The sequence below is a fragment of the Mastomys coucha genome, chromosome X (assembly GCF_008632895.1).
Source record: "Mastomys coucha isolate ucsf_1 chromosome X, UCSF_Mcou_1, whole genome shotgun sequence".
NCBI lineage: Eukaryota > Metazoa > Chordata > Mammalia > Rodentia > Muridae > Mastomys > Mastomys coucha.
Genome location: NC_045030.1, coordinates 76202394 through 76228771, shown reverse-complemented (window position 1 = coordinate 76228771; position 26378 = coordinate 76202394). Strand labels below are relative to the sequence as shown.

The following is a 26378-nucleotide window of genomic DNA, read 5'->3' as shown; positions in this document are numbered from 1 at the left end:
AAATCATAATGGGTAGAGCAAGAAAGATGATGGTTCAGGGATTAAGAGCACTTGCTGTTTTTGCAGAGGTGTCTCACAAACAACTGTAACTCCAATCCAAGGGGATCTGAAACCTTCTTCTGACTCCCTTGGACACTAGGAAAGCATAGCACAGTACCATACACATAAACTAACAACTTCTGTAGAAAAGAAAATAATCATGGTAGAGGATTTTAAGGGGTGTGAATTAAAGTTAACTATGAGCTGATAGTCACAGCTAAGAAATGTGTACATAGAACTTACTATATTATTATTTCTACTTTTATACATTTTTTAAATTTTCAACAGAAAATGTCTCCTAACTAAAGAATTCTAGCACTAGGGGCCAAGCCCTTAATCCGATAACCCACTCAAGTAACCTGGGTAGCGAATAACTAGAAGCTTGCGGCAGAACAAACTGGGCCTAAGGTGGGGGGAAGGGTGTGGACCTCTGGAGTCTAGGAAGCTACGCAACAGCCACCGATGGAGCCCTGTCTTTGGAGAAGAGGATCACACCTGTCAGCAGAGTCGGCCAGAAGAGAAGAGGACAGGAGCAGCGGGATCCGACCGCTCCGACAGAATCGGAGCTCCTAGAAAGTCCTAGTCAGGCGGTCACCCTTTCCTTCTCTGCAATGGAAAACCCCACTTCCGGCTTCCGGTGTCGTAAGCGTGGGATCCGGAAGTAAAACACAGACTCAAAAGCCAAAGAATCAAAACCCTAAAGTGCCATACTGTGCTCCAAAGAAAAGTCTTAGATCGCCAGCCTGCGTTGACCAACAGAACAGCAGAAGGATCCTCACTGATAAACATCACACACTTTTTTCTTTTAATGGCGACAGGGTCCTACGAAGACCAGGCTGGTCTCGAACTCAGAAATCTACCTGCCTCTTGTTTCCCGTCTGCGGGGGTTAAAGTAATGCGGTCACCACACCCACACTCGCCCCTACCCCATTTTCAAGGCATCGCATCCGCACTAAAATACCCTAGTTTCAGTCTGGTCCTACCACTGAGCTTTTTGCCTCCAGGCCCCTACCAAGGAAAAAGCTTAGAGGAAACTGCTAAAGTCCAACCCCAGAAGCCAAACTAGCCGCCGGAGAAGGCGTGGCTCTGCTGCTAACGGAAGTGGGGTCATCCGAGAAGGTGCAGGGCCTCGAGAGTCCAGCGAAAAGCTAGGTCATAAATTATGGCTGAGTGACGATGGGACACAGGAGAACTGTGTGGAGCTGCACCTACGCTAGCAAGACATTGTGATCACGGGGAAGGGGCATCGGGAACGGCCAAAGGGCGGGGCTGGCCAAGGATGCGCGCGCATTTACCTCTCCTCTTCTCTCCTCCCACAACGATAGAGTAGCCCGAAGCTCCTCCCCTCCTGCCTCTCCTGAGGCCGGTCAGCTCAGTCAAAGCACACGCCCTCTTGCGTTAAATGGGCCAGCGAAGCTTAGCCCCCGGAAACGGGCTGTGCACTCCAGATCTGTGAACGTGTTTGGCAGCGGCAACTAAACTCAGGTAAAGGGGTGGTCTGATGGCATATCGATGGAGGGACATGCTGCCCGCTTGTACGCCGCGTGTCCCTTTGATGCGCGCTAATCAACAAGATCTTAATCCATCCCTTTGTATCCTGCACTTTCCCCGCACTGGGCCCATGAGATCTAGACCTTTAGAGGAGAAGGGACTTTCCGGGATCACCCAACTGGGCCAAAAGAGAGCCGTAGCTGAACTCCATCATCTGCACAATTAAACGTGCTCAGTTCTTTGTGGAGTTTCTGGCAGATACCAGAGTACGATGGTCCCATATACAGAGTGTGATGCCATGACCGGATTTTTTCTAGCTGCCCCCCACAGTGGATGTCTTAGGTGATTTCTTTTAATGCTTTAGTACTTTGGTAATGTACAGCCCATAGTGAAGGCAACTTAGGAGGTTATGACTGGAGCCCAGAAGCAGCAGTTTCTGAGTCTCCGGGTGTATTCGCGAGCGGGGACACACACACACACACACACACACACACACACACACACACACAGAGAGAGAGAGAGAGAGAACAATCCCAGCCAGTGGTTTTAGTAATCAGCAGCAATCTGCTGAGACCCCAAAGGACCCTTAGATAAGGTTAAGTTGTCAAATGCTCATCCATTCTCCTACCCTATCAATGAACCTTTCTTCCACCAGAAAACATCATGGCAGAGCAAGTGGCCCTGAGCCGGACCCAGGTGTGTGGGATCCTGAGGGAAGAGTTGTACCAGGGTGATGCCTTCCACCAAGCTGATACACACATATTTATCATCATGGGTGCATCGGTGAGTCTCTCTTCAGGCCCCAAGACTAAAAGATCAAATATAGCATTGTGCAAGGCACTTCTCTCTCTGTATCTCAACTTTCTCAACTGTGGGAACTGCTGAGGTACCCACAAGTTCTACTAATTGAACTCAATGGCATGTATTCCCACCTGTGTGTCCTGATCATCACAGTAGTACTTGATAATACATGTACTTGTGTCACATTTCAGAAATCTGTGCTCAGCCATTGAATGTAGACCAGACTTGGATCATCCAGGTTCTAAATCACCATCTAGTTGGACTTCTTCTTCTTGGATGGAAAAAACTGAGATGCAATCAGGGAAAAGTCTGATTTTAATGAATCTGTAATTTTATAAATTACAATTAATTTCAGTGGAAGAATCTGAGGTCCTGCCTCTCCCTGGGGACAAACACCTCCTCTTTGCCACATCTTCCAAAGCCTACTGCAGATTTCTGTTCATCCAACCTAGTCCCAGTTGTCCAACTGGAACAACTACCATTGTGCTCTGTTAGGAAAAACTGAAGAACAGAAGCAGTCAGTGGAGTGTTGTATTGATAGTACACAGTGAGACTGGAGCAGGTGGGGGCTTAGTAAAGTCATGGGCTTAGACCAAATCACCCCCTTAAGTGCTATGTGGCAGCAGGGCATGTTCAGTGACCAGTGTTCGATGGCAAAGGTAAACTCAATTGCTTGCTTTTAACCCTGGAGTCAGCTCACCCTCGTGTGACCATCTTCACTATTAACTTATTGTGTAATCTTGGACAAGAACTTCATCAGAGCTAATGTGTTCTTGAAAGGGTAGCCACTGGCTCAGCACCTTCTACCCTGGACCCCTCAATGCTGGAGGAGCTCTGTGGGTTTTGTTCATACAGACCATTTACATGTATCAAGGGCTACAGCTGTAATTCAGTGGTAAAGCACTAACCTCATACATGAGGCCCTAGGTTCAATCACAGTACTGCCCAAAAAATGGAGATCAGAACATGCCACCCCCTTTGCCAAACTTGTTGTCTGCCTTATATTTCTGAGCAAAAATGGGAGTGGGAGAACTCAGAAAAGGAATGCAGAAACAAGCTGAGGAGAAGGCCCCTGACACTGAAAGGGGAAGGGAAAGACAAACCAAAGCACTGTCCCCTGACTCCCTGTAACTCTAAGATCTAAGGGAGGTACTTAGTTGGAACACACAGTACAGCAGCCCTACTCTCAGCCCTGGCTCTAGTCTAGTCCCCTTAAAGGAGCTATGCATGTATCTGCCACAGACCTTAGCATGTAGGACTCTGCCTTCAGTCTAAAGGGCCAATTGGAAGAGAAAGTAACTGAAGATTATTTCCCCTGCCCCACCCATGCTTTCATAAGCATGCAGCAACAATAACCCAGTCAGCAAAGATCATTTATAACTGTAGGACCTGAACTCTTAGATACCTCATTGATAGCTTCTTATGTGACCTGGAACAAATGTCTACATTTCTCTGAACCCTGGTAGTTTTCATCTAACAAACAAGGACCAGGCAGCTTCTCTGGATTTATCCTAGGCTAATTATGTGAGTTCTAGCCTCAAGTTGAGCAACTTCCTTTCACTGCAATCAGTATGGTTCCCCTTTGCTCTCCTCTGCTCAGGGGTAAGAACTCAGGCTTCCAGACTAGAAATGGGAAGTACTAGTTTCAGCAAAGGGGGGTGGGGAAGAAAGAGATTTTCTAAAGAGCATCATTGTTTCTTTCTGTTCCTCTCAGAGGTCCTGAGACAGACAGACCCTGTGCTTAGACGCCCCTAGAGTAGCCTCCTGCCTGACACTTCATTAAATGCAGGAGACAGGCAAAGTGCTAGTTGATCTAGGACACCTGCAAGTTCTCCAGTCATTAAATGTAGCAATCAAGTGTCTCCCGTTCCACAATAGCCTCAGTTCCTATCCTCCTTGTGAGGACAGTGTACTTTGGGAAGCTGCATGTAACAGAAGTCACGAATGGGCTCTTGTGTACTAAGGCCCCTGCAACACACAGGTCCCAAGAGGACCTACAGAGCAAGGCAAGTTGAGGATAAGGGCAATGGCCCTCTAAGTTGGGAACAAGCTCAGTGTGACCTAAAAACTAAAAGGAAACTACTGGCTGGCAAGCCCCACACCTAGGAAACTGGAACAAACTAGGGCAAGTTGATCCCAAGTAGCCATCTTCTTCCTCCTTCCAGAGCCATCTCTGCCCCTTCTTCCTCCCCAGGTCCTTACCCAGTCCTTACACATGTTCCCAGCTTCCTTCATGGGGACATTCTCAGTCTGCCTCACTGTAGCCATTCCTCTTCTCAGGACTCCTACCCCAATAGGAAAGGAAACAGAAATCCTTACTGTCCCACTCCAAAAATCCCTGTCCTTTTGGACCAGTGCAGGGAAGGAACTGAGCCTAAAAGGGCATCTCCCCCAGCCCGTAGGACCTTGGTGAGGCTAAAGAGTGACTATTTCTCCTATGCAGAAGAAATGGAGTAGGTCTGGGAGTCCACATGGGCTCACTATAGACCCATCTCTCTAGACATCAGTTTCCCTACATAGCCTATGTGACACCCATAGACTTAGTGAGCACTCAGGGTCCATCCTGCTGACAGGCCTGTATGAGGAGTGACCTGGCAGTCCCAGCCCATCCCTATACTTGGGTCATTTCAGAGCTGACTTCTCCCTTGGGCTGGTAAGATTCTTGCTGTGTCATGATGACCTTGGCATTCACCCAAAAGCCTGGTGACTCATGGATCCCCGTGCTGTAGGAAGGAGGCCTTTTGCTAGACTTTTAGCCCAGACCTACCTTGTGTTTCCCTATGTCTCAAATAGCTAATCCTCAGTCAGTCTTCACGGTCTAGAACTCTATCTTGGGAAGCTAGGTGGGTCCCTCATCCCCAATAACCCTTGTTGGGGGAACTGAGTGCCTCACTCCTGCAAAGCCTCCACTCAAATTTCTTCCAAAACAAAAGGCTGGGTATGATTTGACTTTAAAAAACAAGAACCCAAACCTAAGCTAACCACAGACCAAGTACTCAGGGTCTCTTTGCCCTTATCTGGCCAGATATCTGTGGCTAGAGATCTTAATCATGTCTTAATTCTCCTAAGTCACCACATGTCCTTAGGTAGATCCTTCCCCTGCCATGGTACTTTGGCAATGTGAAGGGGTGGCAAAGATGAGAGACTTCTAGCTACCTCTCTAATTGCCCCCACTCCCACACATGGTAAGATTAGATTTTAGTTCTTCTCACGTTCCTTACTTCAGAGATCAGTGAGAGTTATGAAGCCAACAGGAAATACAGGGTCATCCCCATCCCTGAGAAGAATGGCTACCTCCCACCCCCACTGTCCTTAGTCCTACCTCACCTCCCTTGGGTGACTTGAAGCCAGGCAGACTGTCAGTTGCACGGGCTGAGCTAAAAACAAGGAGAGCAGGTTCTATGTCTTGTTAATCCCAAAGAGAACAAGAACAAACAGCTCTGGGTGTGGGGCAACTGTGACTCAGCAGACCAGTCCCCTGCCACCAATACATTGGCTGGAGTCTGTACTGATTCCTCCCAGTTAGTTGGAATTTGATCATAAGCAAACACTGCCTGCTTAGAGAAGTCTACAAGCCAGAGTTCTCATTGTTTCTTTTAGTGTCTAGTTCCCAGCAAGCCAGCCCTTTTCGGAGTGTGTGAGGCCAGGATAAAACCCTCTGAAAATGAGCAGTAACCCACATCCCACTGATGGAAGATGCCAGAGGAAGGCATTGAGGGTACTCTGAGGAACTAAGAACCATCCTAGGGGGAGATCCTGGCCCAGAATTAGATTTGTCTATGCTGAGCTTTGTGGGACCTATAAGGGCAACTATCTTACACACAACAGAGTAAAGCTTTGCCCAGCAGTGACTTGGGGGACAGTAATTAGACCACTCATGTGGCTGTGCTAGGTATCACATGAGGGGGTGACAGATGAGGAGGCTCTAGAGCAATAGAAGCCCAGCTGGCAGCAAGTCTTAGAAATTTTCATGAAAGTCATAGCATTGAGGTTACTGGCCATTGGGCTCAGGATCCCAGAAGTTCATATGAAGGTGGCAGCTATCATAGGAACCCACTCTCCAGTGCTCAGGACTTTAATTCTGAGCACTTGACAGACATGGGCACTGAATAGAGGGAATTGCTTGCTCATGCCAACACAGGGTGTTAGAGTTTGGCAACAGCCCTCTATGGAGATTTTGGGAACCCACAAGAGCCTAGAAATGACATGCACACAATTGCTTCCATGGACTTGTCACTCAGCAAACCCCTGAGGACAAATATTCAAGCCATGGGAATCTCTGAGTGCCCATTACCATCCTTACCCAAAACTGCCATTTCCTATAGAAATGCGTTCATCAGTGTAGCTACATGGTTCACTCTCTTTTGTTTGTTAATATGTTACTGGAGATATACCACAAGGCTTCCTGCATGCTAACCAAGTCTACTACTCAGCCTCAGACTCTCCTGAGCCTCTGCTCCCATTTTTTTTTATTTGAGACAGGGTCTCACTATGTTTCCCAGGCTGACCTTGAACTTGTTATTGTCCTATCTCAGCCTCCCAAGTACTGAGATTACAGGTATATACTAGTACATCTGGCTTAGTCATTTTTGAAGTTTGGATCTAAGATGGTATTACCACTACAGTGTTTTGATTTTATTTGATTTATTTTATGTATATAGGTATTTTACCTGCATATATGTCTGCACCACTTACATGCTCTCAGAGGTCAGATCCCCTGAAACTGGAGTTACAGATGGTTGTGAGCCACCATATGGATGCTGGAAATCAAACTAGGGTTCTCTGAAAGAATAGCTAGTGCTCTTAACCACCAATCAACCTTCCCAACCCCACCTCTTCATTTTAAAGAGCTAGTCAGCTTAGGCTATGTAATCAGCTTGGGCCATGTTGTATACTAGTCTACTTGTGATAACAGGAAGTTGCCAATTGAATATTGTGCTAAAGAGAACAGAAGTTCACTGTCTGGGGGTCCCTGATCCATAGAGCCCAGCATCTTTCCAGATAATGATGATCCCAGGCAGGTAAGGCTTATTGTTCTAGCTGCATTCTGCATAGCTTATTTAATTTTGCAAGGTTCATGCCACCCAGGCCGACTCTATCTGAAAACTCATCCCAAACACCTAAGAAATTAGTGTGAAAATACCTTGTTAGATAAAGTGGTATTTTGAGTTTTTAATTAGGTATACTTGTAGTAAAAGTTTCAGCAAATTACTTTTGTATAAATATTCAGGTCCTTAAAACCAGAGTTGCTTTTTCTGTAGAGAGTGAGTTAGGATATAGATGGGACCAGTGCCCAACTCCTGTTCCACTTGCTTACCTCTCCCCATGAAGTAGTAGTATCCTGTGTAGCCTGGGTTCACACCTATCCCACGTTCCTAATTATAGGGTTTGAGATCAAAGGGCAAATGCCCTACTCTATTCCAAGAGCTTGGTAGCCATTTCTGCCCCTCCTTCTTGTACCTGGTTTGGCAGGGTACAAAATGAAAGTGCGTTGGGCTGTTACTGATTACTGGGATACTGAACTGAGTGTGCATATTAGCTTGGAAATGAGCATCATGAACTTATTTCTAGGTTCTTTATAATATTTACTTTTGTAAATGGTATTGTTTTAAATTGCTTATTTTTCTAACTCATTAGTAAATTAGTTTTATTTACTATAAGTAAATAAAAGCAGTTAGCTTATATCTATTAATATTTACAGTGGGGTTTTAGGGGTGCTATTTGGTTTATTCATTCGTTTTGCAGTGTTACAGATCAAACCCATCGCCTAACACTTGACCACTGAGCTATATCCTTAGCCCCAAATATTTATAATTCTTATTAGAATATTTCATCAAAATAACACAGACCTTAAAGGCACAACTTTTCACAAACTTGGTACACCCTTGTAAATTTCTCTCCCACTAAGAAAGGAGCTTGAAGATGAGTCATTGGTTAAGAGTATTTGCTACTTTTGCTCAAATCCAAGTTTGATTCCTAGTACTCACATCAGGCAACTAAAATCTTGTAACTCCTAATCCAGGGGATCCAGTGCCCTTTTCTGCCTTCTATAGGTACCTGTACTAATGTGCATATACACCCCCCAACATACCAATATACATAATTAAAGACAAAATAATTACTTAAATAAAAAGAAGAAACAGTATTATCATCTGAAGTCTTAGCGCTGTAGAGGCTAAAACAGGAGATTCACTTCGGGAAAGACATTCAAAACTAGCCTGCCTAAGCAACATAACAAGACCCTGGATTAAAACAATGTAAAACATATGGTGGTATACTCCTGTAATTCTAGAAAGGTAGAGGAAGGAGGATTAGGAGTTCAGAGCTAGCCTTGGCTACATAATGAGTTTGATGCTAGTCTAGGATACAGGAAACCCAGTCTCAAAAAAATTTTTAAGTAACTAAAGCCAGGTGTACTGGTACACACTTGTAATCACAGCACTTAGGAGGCTGAGGCAAAAGGATTACCTTGAGTTTAAGGACAGTCTGAGCAACATAGCAAGTTCAAAACTAGTTAAGATAAAAAAAAAAAAAAAAAAAATCAGGTGGTGGTGGCACACGCCTTTAATCCCAGCACTTGGGAGGCAGAGACAGGAGGATTTCTGAGTTCAAGGCCAGCCTTGTGTACAGTGTGAGTTCCAGGATATCCAGTGCTACACAGAGAAATCCTGTCTCAAAAAAAAAAACAAAAACAAAAAAAACTAGTTAAGACTACATAGCAAGACCCTGTCTCAAAGCTACAGCCAAAAAAGTATGTACCCAAAGAGTCCCCCACTTTGCAGCCATAGTTTCCCTAGGAGTAATGTCAAACTTTCTCTCCACCCCCTGCTCAATCATTTTTACCCTCTTTTCTTGGCTATACTGTTGATGGCCTAATCTAGAATATTTCTGTCTTCCCACACAATTCTTGGGTACCCCTGCCAGCCAGTCTACTACCTCTCAGGCAACCACTCATCTGAGTCCTGTCATAATAGTCTAATATTGCCCATTCTGGGGCTTGTAAGTGAATTCATGAATATATATTCTATGTCTAGCTTCTATGGTTTATCATAATATATTTAAGATTTGCCAATACTGAAATGGTAGCTCATTCCTGAGTAGCTGAATACAGATATACAGTTTGTCCATCTGCATGCTGGCTTATTTGAGCATGTCTGGGCTATTTTAAATTAAAGCTGCCATAAACATTCATGCACAGATCTTTGGGTAGCTGGCTGCCTGCTTTTATTTCTCTGGAGTAACACCTAGACATGTATAGCTACTTCACCTGATAAGAGGCTGCAAGGCTGTTTTAGATTTAATCATTGCATGTTTCTACACACAGTCTATGAGTTCCATATTAACAGTAGGTCTGTCTTTTACTTTGGCTTTTTTCCAGAAGGGAGTTCTATTTGACATGGGTAGCTCAGGTTAGCCTAGAACAATGTTGCCCAGGCTAGCCTTTTACTCATGAAGCTCCTCTTCTCTCAGCCTCCCAAGTGGTTGAATTATAAGTATGTACCAACATGGCGAACTATCATCATTTATATTACATCTGTTCTAATGAATCTGAAGTGGTGTCTTGTTAAAGTTACATTTTCTGACACCTGATAACCTTGAATATTTCCCATGTATTTTATGACCATTCATTTCCATTCTGGTGGAACATCTAGCCAAACATTTTACCCATTTCAGTTACATTGTTTTTCTGTATCATAGGAGCTACTTAGATATTCTGAATACAGGTAAGTTTAGTGAATGCTATCTCTAAGGCTGATACTTGTCTTTTTGGTGCTAGGGCCCTGCACATGCAAACCACATACCCTACCACTAAGGTCATAATGCCAGGCTTGCCTATTTTCCTTCATTTCTCTTGTTTCATAATGCTAGATATTGAACCAGTCGTATGGATGCCTTCATATTTTCATATCTCTCTTTCCTATCCTATCCTCCCTACCCCCAGTGCAGGCCTTGAACTTACTATGTATCCTAGGATAACCCTAAAGTCCTTATCCTCCTGCCTCTACTTCTGGAATGCTATGATTACAGGCTGCAGTACAATGCTTGCTTATGATTATTACTTTATATCCTAAGAAATCTCTATCTACTCCTATCACTTTTTTGGGTTTTTTTGTTGTTGTTGTTGTTTTATTTTTATTTTATTTATTTTTTTTTTTGAGACTGGGTTTCTCTGTGTAGCCCTGGCTGTCCTGGAACTCACTCTGTAGACCAGGCTGGCCTCGAACTCATAAATCCGCCTGCCTCTGCCTCCCAAGTTCTGGGATCAAAGGCGTGGGCCACCACTGCACAGCTTCCTATCACTTTTTTAATCTAGCAACTTGGCCAAACTCTCATTACTGCTAATAATTCATCTGTAGGTTGATTTGAGGTACTTTTTAATAAACAAGCTATCATCTAATAATGACAGGTTTTTGTCCTCTTTTTCAAACCTTATACCACTTTCATTTTCTTGTCTGATGACAAGGGTTTTTAGTTTAAGACTGATTAAAGAAACAATAGCAAGCATTTAGAATTTTCTCATAGACACCCTGATGTGTGTCTGTGATTGTATTTTAGGTGTTGGGTAGACGCACCAAATCAAATTAAAGAGATTTCATTCCCTCTTTGATTTAAAAAAAATTAAATAGAATTTTTCTTCTGAAACCTTTTATCTGTACTTGTTGAACTTAAAAAAGTTGCTGTATTGCTGGGCAGTGGTGGCACACACCTTTAATCCTAGCACTTGGGAGGCAGAGGCAGGTGGATTTCTGAGTTCAAGGCCAGCCTGGTCTACCGAGTGAGTTCCAGGACAGCCAGAGCTACACCGAGAAACCCTGTCTCGAAAAAAATTTTAAAAATCAATACACAGAAATAAAGATTTCTCAGAAGGCCTATTGTAATCGCAGCTACTCAGGAGTCTGGGGCAGGCATTCAAAGCTAATGTTGACTACAAAGTAACTTTCAGGCCAACTTGAGTAAGTTTTTGAGACTGTCTCAAATGATATTTTAGGCAGGCATGGTGGTACATGCCTTTAATCCCAGGAAGTAGAGACAGGTGGATTTCTGTGAATTTGAGGCCAGCATGTTCTTCATAACAAGTTCCAGGTTAGCCAGGGATAAGATCTGGGACTGTCTTAGGGTTTCTATTGCTGTGATGAAACACCATGACCAAAAGCAAGTTGAGGAAGAAAGGGTTTATTTGGCTTACTCTTCCACATCATAGACCATCACTGAAGAAAGTCAGGAAATGAACCTCGTGGCTTGTTCAACCTGTTTTCTTATAGAACCCAGAATCATCAGCCAAGGTTGGTACCTCCCACATCAATCACTTAAAAATTTCCCACAGGCTTGCCTACAGGCTGATCTTATGAGAGTATTTTCTGAATTGAGGCTCCCTCTTTTCTGATAACTCTAGCTTGTATCAAGTTAACATAAAACTAGCCAGGATGAGAACCATATATAGTTCAGTATTTGAGTACTTGCCTAACATTCTTGAGTTCCTGAGTTCAATCACCAGCACCACATACACAACAATGGTTTTTCAGAATTTTTCATTTAATTTCTTTTGGGGGTATTGGTTTTCGTTTTTGTTTTTGTTTTCATTTTTGTTTTTAGACTTGGTTTCTTTGTATAGCCTTAGCTGTCCTGGAACTCACTCTGTAGACCAGGCTGGCTTCAAACTCAGAAATCCGCCTGCCTCTGCCTTCTGAGTACTGGGATTAAAGGTATGCACCACCACTACCTGGCTAATTTTTTTTTAAGATTTATGGTTTTTTATTTATGTGTCTGCTAGCCAGTCAGCCACATGTGTATGGATACCCACAAAGGCCAGAATATGTCATTAAATACTCTGGAACTGAAGTTACAAGCAGTTGTGAGCTGCCTGATATGGGTGCTGAAAACCAAACTTGGGACTCTGTACAAAAATAGCAAGTCTCTTAATAATACTTAACATCTCTTCAGCCCCTCTTTAAATCTTTTAATGTGATTTTCAGTGATTAATTTTGTTGTTGCTTTTGAGAGATGTCTCACTCTGTAGCCTAAGATGGTCTTAAACTCATTATCCTCTGCCTCAATATCATAAGTACTGAGATTGTAGGCATGTACCACTGTGCTGACACTCAATGACCACTCACTTTGAACTGATAACTCCTCCCCCCAACTCAGCTTTTTGAGTACTAAAATTATAGTCAGTCATATATCACCATGCCTAGCTTGCTTGTCTTTTTTTTCTTGCTGTGTATATGTCCTTCTGTGTGTGTGTGAAGATACATGTACATATGTATGAGCCTGTGTGTAGATACCAAAAGCTGACATCAGGTATCTTTTTTCATTGCTCTCTCTATCTTTATTCTTTGAGACAGGAACCCTCACTGAACCTGTAGTTCATTTGTACAGCCAGGCTAGGTGGCAAATGAGTTCCAGGACTATATAGAGAAACTCTGACTCAATAAACAATCAATCAATAGTTTTGCATCTGCCTTTGTCATCAAGTTGTAGAACTAAAGTTCTCAAAGTGGCATTAGAAGTATTCCTCTTTATTCTGTCTTCAGGGGAAATTTACTTCAGAATGGAATTCTCTCTTCCTTGACTCTGGTAGAAGCCATTGGCAATGCTGTTCAGGCCAGGAGTTATCTTTGTTATCATTGCCACCCCTTAGATCCATTCCTCCATTATATCCTAGGTTGGATCATTTTTCCATCTTGCTGAACATGGTGGCACACATTTGTAATCCCACTACAAAGAAAGGCTGAAAAAAAAAGTTGTCTGTAGTTTGAGGCCACCCAGGATTACATACTGATTTTAAGACCAACCTGGGCCTTTACTCCCAGCACTGGAAGACAGAGGCAGGCAGATCTCTCTGAGTTCAAGGCTAGCCTGGTCTACAGAACTACTTCCAGGACAACCAAGGCTACACAAAGAAAACCAGACTTGGGAATGGGGCAGGAGACCAACCTTGGTTACATGGCAAGGCCCAGTCTCAAAAAATAAAATTAAAAAAAAATTTTTGTTAAATTCTGTGTCTCAGCCAGGTTGTAGTGGCACACACATTTAATCCCAACACTCAGAAGGCAGAGGTAGATGGATATCTGTGAGTTCAAGCTCAGCCTGGTCTACAGGATAAATTCCAAGACAGCCAGGACTATACAGAGAAACTCTATCTTGAAAAAACAAAAAAAAAAATTCTGTCTCATTCTAACTTGTTAGGGTTTTGTTAGATTGGGTTGGGTTTTGTTGTTTTGGATTTTGTTGGTGGTGGTAGTGTTTGAGATAGGGAAAGGGTCTTATGGTATATACCTGAGGCTGACTTTGAAGTCCAGATCCTCCTGCTCCAGCTACCCAAGTACTGGGATTATAGACCTGTGCCATGAAGCTCAGCTTTTCTTTCTTGTTTTGGTTGTTTAGGTTTGTTGTTTGGTTTGGTTTGGTGTTTGGAGAAGTTGGTTTTATTTTGGCTTTTTTTTATTAGCTCTTAATTTATTCTTTGAGAATTTCATACATGTATACAACACATTTATAGCATATCCACCCTCCATTCTTCCTCTTAACCCCTCTGGACCCCCTTCCCTCTCACCCTCCAAATTTTTCTTTTTTTATAGCTCAGTAAGTGTAGTTATTGCTTCCTACATGCTCATGAGCATGGGACTATCATCCACTCCTTGAGCAATTACCAAGGGGCCATGAAGAAAAATTATATTCCCTAAGCAGCCATTAGCTTCCAACAGATCCTTAGCTAGAGGTAGGAGCTTGTGAACTACACACACACACACACACACACACACACACCATGCTGACCTACTTGATTTTATGCAGGCAATTACATCTACTGTGACTTCATGTGTGCCACAGCCATGTCATATCAAGAAAATAGCAATTCACAACTCTCCTCCAGTACTCTTTTGTTAGTTTTCTACTCTATTTGTTTGCTTGTTTGTTTTTGTAGTGTGGGGGTGGAAATGAGAACCCTTGCCTACTCCAAAATCACTGAGCATCATCTCCAGCCCAATTTTTCCATTGAATTTTTTCACTGCTACATTATTTTTTTTTAAATTCTGATTTGGAGGAGGAGATTTTGAAACAGTATCTCCTTATATATTAGGAGGGTATATTATCACCAAATCTGGCCTTTGTTACTGAGACAAGACTTTACTCTGCATAATCAAATTTTTCCTGCTGTAATTTTTTTAACTTCCTAAATTGAATGACCATCTCATTGCCTTCTAGCTCCATTTATGCTAATGTGACATCTGAGGCCATATCTCACAGGTTTTGTTTTTCTTTTATATGCTGCCTTTATCATCCTTAAGCTCTAATGATTTCAATGTCTAGGGTTTCATTTTGAACCCAGCAAAGTCATCTATTCATATTTATTGGTACAAGGCTGGTACAGGCTTAAATCTCAGAGATCCTCTGATATATATGGGGGGCATAGTAGATATATTTTTAGCTGAGTGGTAACTCTAAATGAAGACTCAGATCACCAGTGGTGGGGAATGATCTAGGTCATGTCAGCTCTTTCTGACGTGTTTCTTCTTCTGTAGGGTGACCTGGCCAAGAAGAAGATCTATCCCACCATCTGGTAGGTAATACCTCTACACTACCCCCCAAAATACTCTCTACCAGGGACAGGCCTCGGCCTTCCCTAGCCAGTCTAAAAACAGCTGTATTGTACCCTCAGGTGGCTGTTCAGGGATGGCCTTCTACCAGAAGACACCTTCATTGTGGGCTATGCCCGCTCGAGACTCACAGTGGATGACATCCGCAAGCAGAGTGAACCCTTCTTTAAAGTGAGTGTGACATTGGATCCTGGAGCCTTGTGCTGCCCTTTCTTCTACCCTACAGCAAGACTAGCTCAGGCATCCCTTGAGAAGATATGTCCCCATTTCCATCATAAGTAACAGTTCCCTCCCTTCACATTTAACTTGCTAAGAGGCAGGGCCACCCAGAACACTCAAGCTCTGATACCACACATCCTTGCTTTCCCTTGCCAACCACACAAAAAGCTGTGTCTACTTAATTGTGCCACCTTCTCCCTGACCTTTAAACAAAGACAGGAAGAAGGTCCCTTTAGCCTCATATCTGTCTCCCAGCTTCACTCTGGCCTCATCCTGCTATGCTCTGGTGCCACACTGGGACATGCCAGTAGCTGGATGGAAGGACTCTTCCAACTACCTCTTTTCCCCAGTAATTGCACTATGTTGGTATTTTCTCACCACCTATAGTTTATTGTGACAATTTTGGAGGGATGGCTTTCTTGATCATTCTTTTTTCTCAGGTTAGACTTTCTTGAAATCCAGTTTCTACTCTAGGCATGAGGGCCCCAAGGATACGTAAAATATGCCAGTGATTTGCCCCACCTGCATACATTCCTGCTGTGTGCCTTAGCCCCCTCCCCATGGGTACACAAAGTTACCATGATGAAGTAAACTCCTGTACTTATAGAGAAATGACAGTACTCAAGGGAAGCCCACCTTAGCTGTGGAACAAGAAATTGTTGAGAGAGTGAGGGAACAGGCACAGAGGGAGAAAGAGATCTTCCACTCCTTTAGGGCAGAACAACTGTAGACTCTTGAGAAAACTAGAAGTTGACATTTGTCTGTGTATCCCCAGGCTACTCCAGAAGAAAGACCCAAGCTGGAGGAGTTCTTTGCCCGTAACTCCTATGTAGCTGGCCAGTATGATGATCCAGCCTCCTACAAGAACCTCAACAGCCACATGAATGCCCTGCACCAGGGGATGCAGGCCAACCGTCTATTCTACTTGGCCTTGCCGCCCACAGTCTATGAAGCAGTCACCAAGAACATTCAAGAAACCTGCATGAGTCAGACGTAAGGCCTGTCTTTCTCCACTCCTGTCTGTTTGCTCTTGTTTCTGCTACTCTAAACAGCCCCCAGGTAAAGCCAGTCTAGGCAAGCTGAAAAGATGAATGCCCCTAGTTTGTTGTCCATATGGATTAGCATCCCCCCGCCACACACACACACACACACACACACACACACACAAAAGGAACAGGCTATAAATACTGGAGTTTCTAACAACCTTTGTTATTACCATGCACACTGGGCAGCTTCTAAACTTGCAAGGTTCTCACTACAAAATAGTGGCCCCTTGCAACATTTCCCATCAGGACCATAAGATGACAGTGTTGCTCCACAGAATGGATGCTCATTGTGAGAATTCCCCCACCCCACCCCCCACCCCGCCTTTCTGAATCCCCAGCAGACCCACAAGGTGGCAGTGTTGTTTCATAAGAGAACACTGCTGACTGCAAGCCATCGTTTTCTTCCTCCTGAATTTACAAAACAACTTTAGTGCTCTGTTATGAGTGACAAAGAAAGGAACCTGGTCTTTTAAAATCAATGGCAATCTGGGCAAGGTGACACATATATAATTCCAACACCGTGGAGAGTGAAGCAAGAGGATTGCTTGGAGTTCAAGGCTAACCTGTAATACAGAGTGAGACTGTCTCAAGCAAAACAAAATTAAGCTGGGTATAGTGACACACAGTTGTAATTCCAGTACACAGGAGGATCATTATGTTGTCAAGGCAGCCTGGGCTACATATTGAATTTGAAGTCAGTCTAGTCTTCATAGTCAGAACATGTCTCAAAAAGAAAATAAAAGCTAATTTAAAAAAATAAATAAAATCAATTAAAGTCAGTTACATTGGGCAATGACTATAGTCCCTACTACTCAAGGGATAAGGAAGGAATACCCTTTGAGCCCAGGAATTCCAGGTCAACCTGAGAAAATAATAAGACTTCAAGAACATAAAACCAATGAGGGAAGCCAGACATGATGGCACAGTACCTGTGATTCCAGCTCTTGGAAGGTGGAAACAGGAGAATCAGGAATTTAAGGTCATTCTTAACTACCTAACAAGTTCTGGGCTAACCTTGGATACATAAGACTAATTAAAGTAAAACTAGTAAGGAAGCTGTGTTCTTGATGTCCCATCTGCCTTCTTTCCTGTTGGCTGCTGGGCCATTTCTGACCTACTAAGGATCTGGCATGGGGAGGTGGGGAACAAGGCCACCTAAGAATGTGCCAGTCATGCTACCCTAGCACCAAGGTAGGAAAATCCCTGAAACTGTTCCAGTCCCTAGCATGTTGTCAGGGAATCTTCTAAGATGCTGTCTATGCAGGATAAGGATCAACAGTAGCCAGAAGAGCTTCCCTGAGTCACTTGAGAATACAGTGGATGAAAGCCCTGCTCCCTGGGATGAGGGTCAGGATGACATGGCCATAGGCCTATTCCTGGGAAAGGTTTGGGAAATAACATGAATGGGGGCTCCAAGCAGAGGCTGGAACCGCATCATAGTGGAGAAGCCCTTTGGGAGAGACCTGCAGAGCTCCAATCAACTGTCGAACCACATCTCCTCTCTATTCCGTGAGGACCAGATCTACCGCATTGACCACTACCTGGGCAAAGAGATGGTCCAGAACCTCATGGTGCTGAGGTACACAGGGGATTGGGTGGAGGGGGACCAGGGCAAGGGTGGAAATATAAAGAACCCCACCTGCCCTGATGACCCAAAGTCAGATTCCTCCTAGATGCTGGCCAGGGTACTAAGCTCTAGCTTGGCTCAGATACAGCCATTATACTGTGGAATCCCAAAGGTAGCATCCATTCATGGACCCTTCCACAATGTCTCTCATGCTAGCCTCTCCTTTGTACCTCCTACAGATTTGCCAACAGGATCTTTGGCCCCATCTGGAATCGAGACAACATTGCTTGTGTGATCCTCACATTTAAAGAGCCCTTTGGTACTGAGGGTCGTGGGGGCTATTTTGACGAATTTGGAATCATCAGGTAAGAACCCACATACTACCCCAGCTCAGCTCATCTTCACACTGTGAAGACTAGTGTTCAAGTGAGCTGTTGGGGGTAGCCATGAAGGGTATAACTCTCATCCAGCCAAACCCCAGAGGGAACAGGGTTAATATCTACTTCCTTGCCTTAGGATAACAGGAAGACACTAAGGGTAAGGAAGCAAGGTTTTCTAGCTTGTCACTAGAAAGCTTTGTTTAGTAATCCTAGGGCATCTAGAACTTAGTTATCCCCTTGTTACCACCCTGGAAGTGGCAGTTGACTGGAGCATCTGCCTCTTCTGCTACTAGGGATGTTATGCAGAACCACCTCCTGCAGATGTTGTGTCTGGTGGCCATGGAAAAGCCTGCCACCACGGATTCAGATGATGTCCGTGATGAAAAGGTAGGTGAAGGCATGTCCACCGGGTCCCCAGCAGCCATGCCCCATAACAGGTAATTCTGTGACAAGGCACTGGGCTCATGTCCATTCTCCTACACCCTCCCTGTTACCTGCATTGGTTTTATCCCAGGTCAAAGTGTTGAAATGTATCTCAGAGGTGGAAACTGACAACGTGGTCCTTGGCCAGTATGTGGGGAACCCCAATGGAGAAGGAGAAGCTGCCAATGGGTATTTAGATGACCCCACAGTACCCCATGGGTCCACCACTGCCACCTTTGCAGCAGCTGTCCTCTATGTGGAAAATGAACGGTGGGATGGTAGGTGACATTTCTAGGGCCCAGCAAGGCAGGGTTAAATGTACCTTCAAAGACACATTTCTTGTTATAGTCATGGTATGAATACATGGTATTCAGTGGTAAGGGATGCTGGAGAAGGAGGGCTACCACAAGTGGGAAACCACCCTAGTCATTACTTATTCCACATGTACATATTCACACATATACACAGGCACAGGAGCTCTCTGACACACACAGCACAAGACTAGGAAAGCCAGTCCCTGAGGTCATTCCTGCCCTCTAGGGGTACCTTTCATCCTGCGCTGTGGCAAAGCCCTGAATGAACGCAAAGCTGAGGTGAGACTGCAGTTCCGCGATGTGGCAGGTGACATCTTCCACCAGCAGTGCAAGCGTAATGAGCTGGTCATCCGTGTGCAGCCCAATGAGGCAGTATACACCAAGATGATGACCAAGAAGCCTGGAATGTTCTTCAATCCTGAGGAGTCAGAGCTGGACCTAACTTATGGCAACAGATACAAGGTTCAACAGGGAGGACCATCTGGGCAAGTCCCTAAGGGAGGCCCTGGGTGGCTGAGTACAATATTATCAGCAACATTCCCCCTTTCCCAAACCTGTAGAATGTGAAGCTCCCTGATGCCTATGAACGCCTCATCCTGGATGTCTTCTGTGGGAGCCAGATGCACTTTGTCCGTAGGTGAGGAACCCCCAGCCTAATACAGTTAGGCAAGAGGGATGGTCTTCTCCCTCTATCCCTGTGTGCCTCCACTCCATCCTACACTGTATTCCTTCAGTGATGAACTCAGGGAAGCCTGGCGTATCTTCACACCCCTGCTGCACAAGATTGATCGAGAAAAGCCCCAGCCCATCCCCTATGTATATGGCAGGTAAGGGAAGGATGGGAGCTAAGAGAGCCAAGCCAAATGAAGCAGGGCAGTGGGAATTACCAAGGATAAAGGTCACTCATGTCTCTCCTTTACCTCCCAGCCGCGGCCCCACAGAGGCAGATGAGCTGATGAAGAGAGTGGGCTTCCAGTATGAGGGTACCTACAAGTGGGTGAACCCTCACAAGCTCTGAGCTCTGGAACTTACACCATCTGCACTCTGCCCCTTCTGACCACCCTTTCTGCATCTGCCCTTTTCACCATCTAACTATAGGACTATTGACCCCCATATTGGAAGGACTTTGGGACCATAGGCCTTAGCTATACATTCTAGTCCCTGGGCTTGGGCCACCATTCTGTCCTATGCTGCTGCCACTGCCACCATCACTGAGCTCAGCTACATTCCTCAAATACCAGGCATTCAAAACTCAGTTTAATGTTTCAGAGCCACCACTGGCCCTATCTGAGCCACCCATCTTTCCACAAGACCTTAATCACCTCCTCCCCTTCAGCCCCTGCAGAAAGAACACCTATCAGTCTATCCCTGGACTCCTTAAGACAGGAGTTAGGAACAATGGGGAGGAGCCTTGGGCCTCAGAGGGACAATGACCAAACCACACTCCCCAGAGGCTATGGGCAAGCTCCTCAAAACTTGAAGTGGTCAAGGACACCCATGTGAGAGGACCTGCCTATGGCCCCACTAGCTTCAGTGCTACTTGACATTCCTCCTCACCAACTGGAAGAGACCTCATGCTGCCTAGCAATATTTTGGGGGCTCTAGATGTCCCCTAACCAATTCCATACTCCATGGTTAACCTCATCCCACCTATGGGCAGCCTCCTTACCAAAGGAAGGTAAGAGCAGCAGCTAGAATTTTCCTACCCCAACCCTGCCATTAAATCCTCAAAAGAGTTTTACCTGTCTTCTTGTCCTTTTCTCCCTGCATCCAGGATCATGAAGGAGAGACCTATTATTTCCACACTTCCCATATTAGTCAGGGTTCTATAAAGGAACAGAACTGATAAAACATATACTAGAGTTGCTTACAAGCTACAACCCAAGTAGTCCAACAATGGCTACATATTTTGATGAAACACCTGAAGCTGAGCATTCTGTTGATTTGAAATCTTCTGGGATAGACAGACTAGAGAAAGAAGGTAAAGTTAAGGAGTTTATGGGAAATTTTTTATCTTGAGTATAAAAGATATTTGAAACTTCCAGGCCCAAAAAGTCCTGACATTATGTGGAGGGGACTCCCAAGCCCAAGGAAAGGTGAAGAGATACCACCACCATGAATAGGTAATAAACAGAATAGGCAGGTGGAGAATAGGTTGTTGATTGATGATACTTATCTGGAGTCCATTTGATCTTTGAGAAATGATTCAAGTCAGTTACCTGAAGCTTGCAAAAAAAATTTTTAAAGCTTATGTCGATGAAACAGATGGTTTTTAGCACAATAAGAAGCACTTTTGAGGGCTGGTGAGATGGCTCAGTGGGGAAGAGCACTGACTGCTCTTCAGAAGGTCATGAGTTCAAATCCCAGCAACCACATGGTGGCTCACAACCACCTGTAATGAGATCTGACGCCCTCTTCTGGTGCATCTGAAGACAGCTACAGTGTACTTACATATAATAAATAAATAAATCTTTAAAAAAAAAAGGAAAAAAAAAAGAAGCACTTTTGAGTTTATACTTAGAAGACAACCAAAGGAAATTTAAAATCGGAGCTTTGGGACTATGATAACATTAGCAGTGCTTTACCAGAAATAGATTAATAGCTTATTAGAACTTCATTGATTAATGTTAAAACTCTAGATTTTTGAAGTCTTAAAAATAGCATAAAGGGAAAGAAATCTGAAATACTTTTCATTTTTTTATACCTTAAGTCACTTTCTTATACATTTATAAAATGCATTTATATACCTTAAAACATAAGGAATAGTTACTTTCTAAAAGTTCCTTTAAAAACTGAGTTTATCTCGTCTTAGAGTGTTAGTAAGTCCTAATTGTCTTTTACAACTGGAGGTCTAGGTTAGTAAGACTTGAGACCTGATTTTTACACATGAAGACAACAGAAAAGGCAGAACAGAGAAGGCAGCTGAAGCCTTGGGAGAGAAGCTGCTTGCTTGTTGCTGTTAAAATTACAGTTAATCAGTCAATACCTTCAGAGATCTGAAAAGAACCAATTATAAATTTAAACATAATCTAAATGGTCTATGCATCAATTAAAATGACAGAGAACCATTATCTATGTGGGTTAACTTAGGTTTCCGTGGTCTCCACAGTTTCATTTGGGGGGAGTGGTCATTCTTCTGCTGTCATACAGAGCAGCATGGCCTTTGTCTGTACAGACCCAGGTCTCAGATTTTTCCCATAGAGGAATTTTGGAAAAATTTACCTCACTTTGACCAGGCAAAGTAGGGCAATCAACCCAAAAAAGTGTCCACAGTTTGTACAGAGCCCTGGCAGCAGGCAAGGCATGGGACAGTTTTACCTACAGATTAACACTACCATAATCTAGGTAGAGTCATCAAGCCCCATATATCTTCTTTAGAAACTCCACTAGGCGTGGGCAGTTCTATTATAGGAAGCTTAAACAGTTTAAATGCCATATTCAGCAGATCTCTGAAGAATTTGAGGACCATCTGTCTATTAACTATACATGATTTGCTTTAGGCTTAACCTTGAAAACACATATAGGAGGATAAATAAAATTTGTTACTAAATGAATAGTTTACAAGTTAGTAACATATAAGGTTGAGATTTTAGAGTGTTATCCTGTTAAGTTTGAACCTTAAAATTTGAGTTGAAGATTTAATATCAAAATAAAATTATCATGGTTCTTCTATGACTTAATTTATCCAAATAGCTAAAATTTAACTAAGGAAACAAAGACAACGGGGTTAGACATATTATTATGAACATGAGTAGACCTTAGGAATTTATAAACTTTGATTATCAAGCATACTTTATTTTTCAAACATACCTTATTTATCAAACATATGTTGTTACTTTTTGAAATTTTCTAGAAACCTAATTGTTGAACAGTTAGCAAAGACATAAGTAGTTAGGCATACATCTCTTAAATCAGCTTTTGTTAATGTGAGTAGACCTTTATAACCTTAAGTTTTATCACTATAAAAATCCATACCAATCCAAAATATTTTAGAAACCTGTTGTAGTTTCCTTAGTCTAAAAGATTTAATGATAAGCAGAGGGCTCAGTAGGACTGAGAAGTTTTATAACTGTTGCTTTGTACCATGCAGTCATCTTATGATGGCTTTGAAATCACAAAAATCCACCCACTTCTGCCTCCCAAGTGCCAGGCTTAAGGGTGTGCATCACACACTATAGAATATTTTTATTCTTTTCAGGCATGACAGTTACACTTCTGGTCAATGTCCTCCAGAGCATCCAGCAATGTTCCATGGACAAGATTCGAGGCCAGGCTTTAGTACAGGGACAGACCCTCATTCTCCATCCTCCTGCTGCCTATACCTGAGATAGGTGAGCTGATGGTGCTACTGAGGTTGGGCCTGAGAGCTGACAAGGCAAATGTGTGCAACAACAAGACAAGGCTGTCCCTATTGTCCTCTGGGGCTAAGACCTATGAGCTGAGCTATGGAGGCTTTATAGCCTAGCCTCATCACTTTTACCACAGCCCATGAAAAAGCATATAGAAACAGGTGGAATAGCTTCTTGGGGACAGGGCACAAAGCCCATATGAGGCCTCAATACCACTTCCACAGTCATCTCATATTGGCTCTCATGAATATTACTCCTCCCATCATGTTTAGATAAAAGGCCACACAGTTTCCTTTTAACCCCATGATATAGAAATTTCTGGTACAGCAGCCATGTGGCTACAGTAAGTAGACAAGATTTTACAAAAGGATAGTGAAGATGTAAAGCCTGTCAGCCCCAAAATGGCAGAATCTTGCCCATCTTTCCCTAAAGCTGCCCCACACCTTCCTCCACACACCACCAAGGGGCACCAGCCTCATGCCTGTTCTTGGGAAAGAGTCTTTTAAATCCTCAACCACTTTGAATGGTTAGATTGGGTTTTCAAAGCCTTGGATGTTCACCTGAGGATGGTATTAAAGTTTTAGGGCAAGAGAAAGGAGACAGAAGCCCCAGAAAATGGTACTGACCATGTGGAGGCTCTTTTGAGTTTAGAGTACTGTTGAAACCCTCAGGTTGTACCCCATCTTTTACAGACTTCAAGAGATGTAGCAGACTTTTGGAGTAGGGAACCTGCTGGCATAGTGCCCCAAAAGCAGAAGCTCCTATAAAGGGGCAGTGAGTAAGCAAGAGAAAAGATTGAGGAGAGCAACCTAATCCTATGCCAAAGCTCTGAGGACACTCTGCTTTTACCTTACCTCTGGGTGTGTGTATGTATATGTATAGGGTGCCCTTACTAAACTAAGACCAGCAAGGACACCTAAGCACTAAGCCATTTCTCCAGTACATTACCTTAGCTCTAATGCAAACATTAGTGCTGAGATTCATGGTCTGATCTGCAGAGATCAGCTGTCATAGAATCTCTATATGCCTACACTGGATGAAATCAGAAACTTGTAGGTGGAACAATCAACTGTAACCACAGGTGTTTGTAGCTTCACTAAAAAAATAGAGATATTTTTAAGTCTGTGCTACATTAGCTGCCTCTGGATGAGAAAACTATAGTAGTTCATGAAGGCCCAGGTGAAGTTGCCTTTCACTTTGGCTCTAGGTCCAAGTAATAGCATTCAGTGAAATCCAAGATTTTGGTCCCTTTATGAGACAGAATGAGGGAGTAGGTGAAGTCATTCAGCTACCACTTCAACTCTAGGACACAAAAACACAGATGGAGACTCTCAACTGTCACCTAGAATCTTATTTAATATTAGAGTAAGGTAGAATAACTAACAAAGCACAAGAGAGGTGAGGACAATCAGCTCACCACTCAGATGTAAGTCCCTACCAAGGAATAAAGGCACAGTAAGCCAGCAGCACTTCAGGAATGATGACACAATGAGGCTGTTGTGGGAATCTTTCCGGAATAAGCACTCTGACACCAATGAGAGTGAAAGAGAAATGTCCCCAATAGAATGAAGCCAGGACAGCTTCTGAAAGGCTTTAATGCTGGGTCTAATTTGTGAGCAGGACTTTACAAAGCATGATTGGCAGTCAGCATATTGTTAAGGGCAATGACCCATTGTTTGAGCTATTTCTCCAGGTCATTCTGTTCCAGGTAGCATTGTGAAGTCATGGTTGGCAAGTAGGTTATACAAGCAGTGATTTAAGTAAATCACTAAATAAATCAATAAACGGGTATCTAATATTTGGTCTTTTCTACCTTATTACTTTGGAGGCATGACAAGAAGTTCAGCAGACAGTAAAGGCCACCTCAGCTCCATGTAGCCATACAAATCAGAAGTGGAGGTCCAAGTGATAGCATTCAACTGAAATCCAAGATTTTGGTCCCTACACTGAGCAGAATGAGGGAGGAAATGAAGTCATTCAGCTGCTATTTCAACTCTGGGGTGCAAAGACACAGATGGGAACACCTAGGATCTTGTTTAATACTAGACTAAAAACAAAAGATGAAAACAATCCACTGTCACCTCAGCTTTGAGGGTTACACCTATCACTCCAGCCCTAAAAAGATAGAGGCAGAAAGATGAGAAGTTCAAGGACATCCTTAGCTATATACCAAGGTGAAAGCCAGCCTGAGAAACATAAGCATCCCATCTCAGAATTTGAAATAAAGAATGGCAATCTGACTGTGGTAGCTTGAATAGGAATGGCCCCCCATACATTCATGTGTTTGAATGCTTGGCCATAGAGTGACTTTATTAGTAGGTGTGGCCTTGTTGGAAGAAGTGTGTTACTGTGGGAGAGGGCTTTCAGGTCTCATATATGTTCATGCTACACTTTGTGTGGTACACAGTCTCTTCTTTAATGCCTGAGGATCAAGATGTAGAACTCTTGGCTCCCCCAGCACTATGTCTGCCAGTGTGCTGTTATACTTCCTGCTATGATAATGGACTAAACCTCTGAACCCATAAGCCAGCCCCAATTAAATGTTGTCCTTTATAAGAGTTGCCTTGATCATTGTGTCTGTTCACAGCAGTAAAACCCTAACTAAGACATTGATATAAAGGTAATTCACTGCATCAGTTCTGAGAATAGATGTGAAGACTTTGATAAACACCAAAGTGTCAGGAGCCATCTACGATAGGCTAAGGCTGGCAGGTGGCCTTCCTAGATGTAGCCCACTGTTTTTGCATGGTCTGTAATTGGTGAGCTTGATGGCAAGGTCCCAAAGAGAATTCATTTCAGGATTGCTTCTTGAAGCTTATATGCTTTTCCTGTCCATATTAAATTAATATAATAATCCTCAGCATTAGCCCACCCTATTGATCAGATTTCCTGCAGATCAAAGTAAAGATGAACTTTCATGAATTAATGCTGTTTAGATAAATTAATGATTCTACAGAATACCTGATTTGATTCAAATAATCTTAGGAAGAAAGTTTTAGAAGATGGTTTCAGTCATTTTGCTAAAAAGATGCAATAAAGTAAGAATCAAGAATAGAATGTGCCCACTCCTTACAATAGTAAGTAAAGCTGCATAATAAGAAATATAATGAGGCAGGCGGTAGTGGTGCACACCTATAATCCCAGCACTTGGAA

General features: G+C 43.4%; 2 protein-coding genes across 4 annotated transcripts in view; one reads left to right on the top strand and one right to left on the bottom strand.

Annotated features, from left to right (window-relative positions):
- The window catches only part of Ikbkg (inhibitor of nuclear factor kappa B kinase regulatory subunit gamma), a 75833-nt gene that overhangs the window by 19016 nt on the left and 30439 nt on the right, over window positions 1-26378 (bottom strand). The window contains exon 1 of one of the 3 annotated variants that reach the window (XM_031364617.1): window positions 535-776. The exons of 1 other annotated variant lie outside the window; for it this stretch is intronic. The gene's annotated coding sequence lies outside the window, so the exon portion shown is untranslated. Of the gene's footprint in view, window positions 1-534; window positions 777-26378 lie in introns of those variants that run through there. One more of the 3 variants, XM_031364620.1, reaches the window with a different exon arrangement.
- Window positions 1427-20613, top strand: G6pd (glucose-6-phosphate dehydrogenase). Its single transcript, XM_031364608.1, is given in 14 exon segments — window positions 1427-1477; window positions 1479-1524; window positions 2186-2313; window positions 14853-14890; window positions 14990-15098; window positions 15922-16139; window positions 17613-17771; window positions 17999-18124; window positions 18433-18526; window positions 18654-18840; window positions 19103-19338; window positions 19437-19513; window positions 19611-19703; window positions 19804-20613. Coding segments are annotated over 14 exon segments (1638 nt in total). The 5' UTR covers window positions 1427-1441; the 3' UTR covers window positions 19895-20613.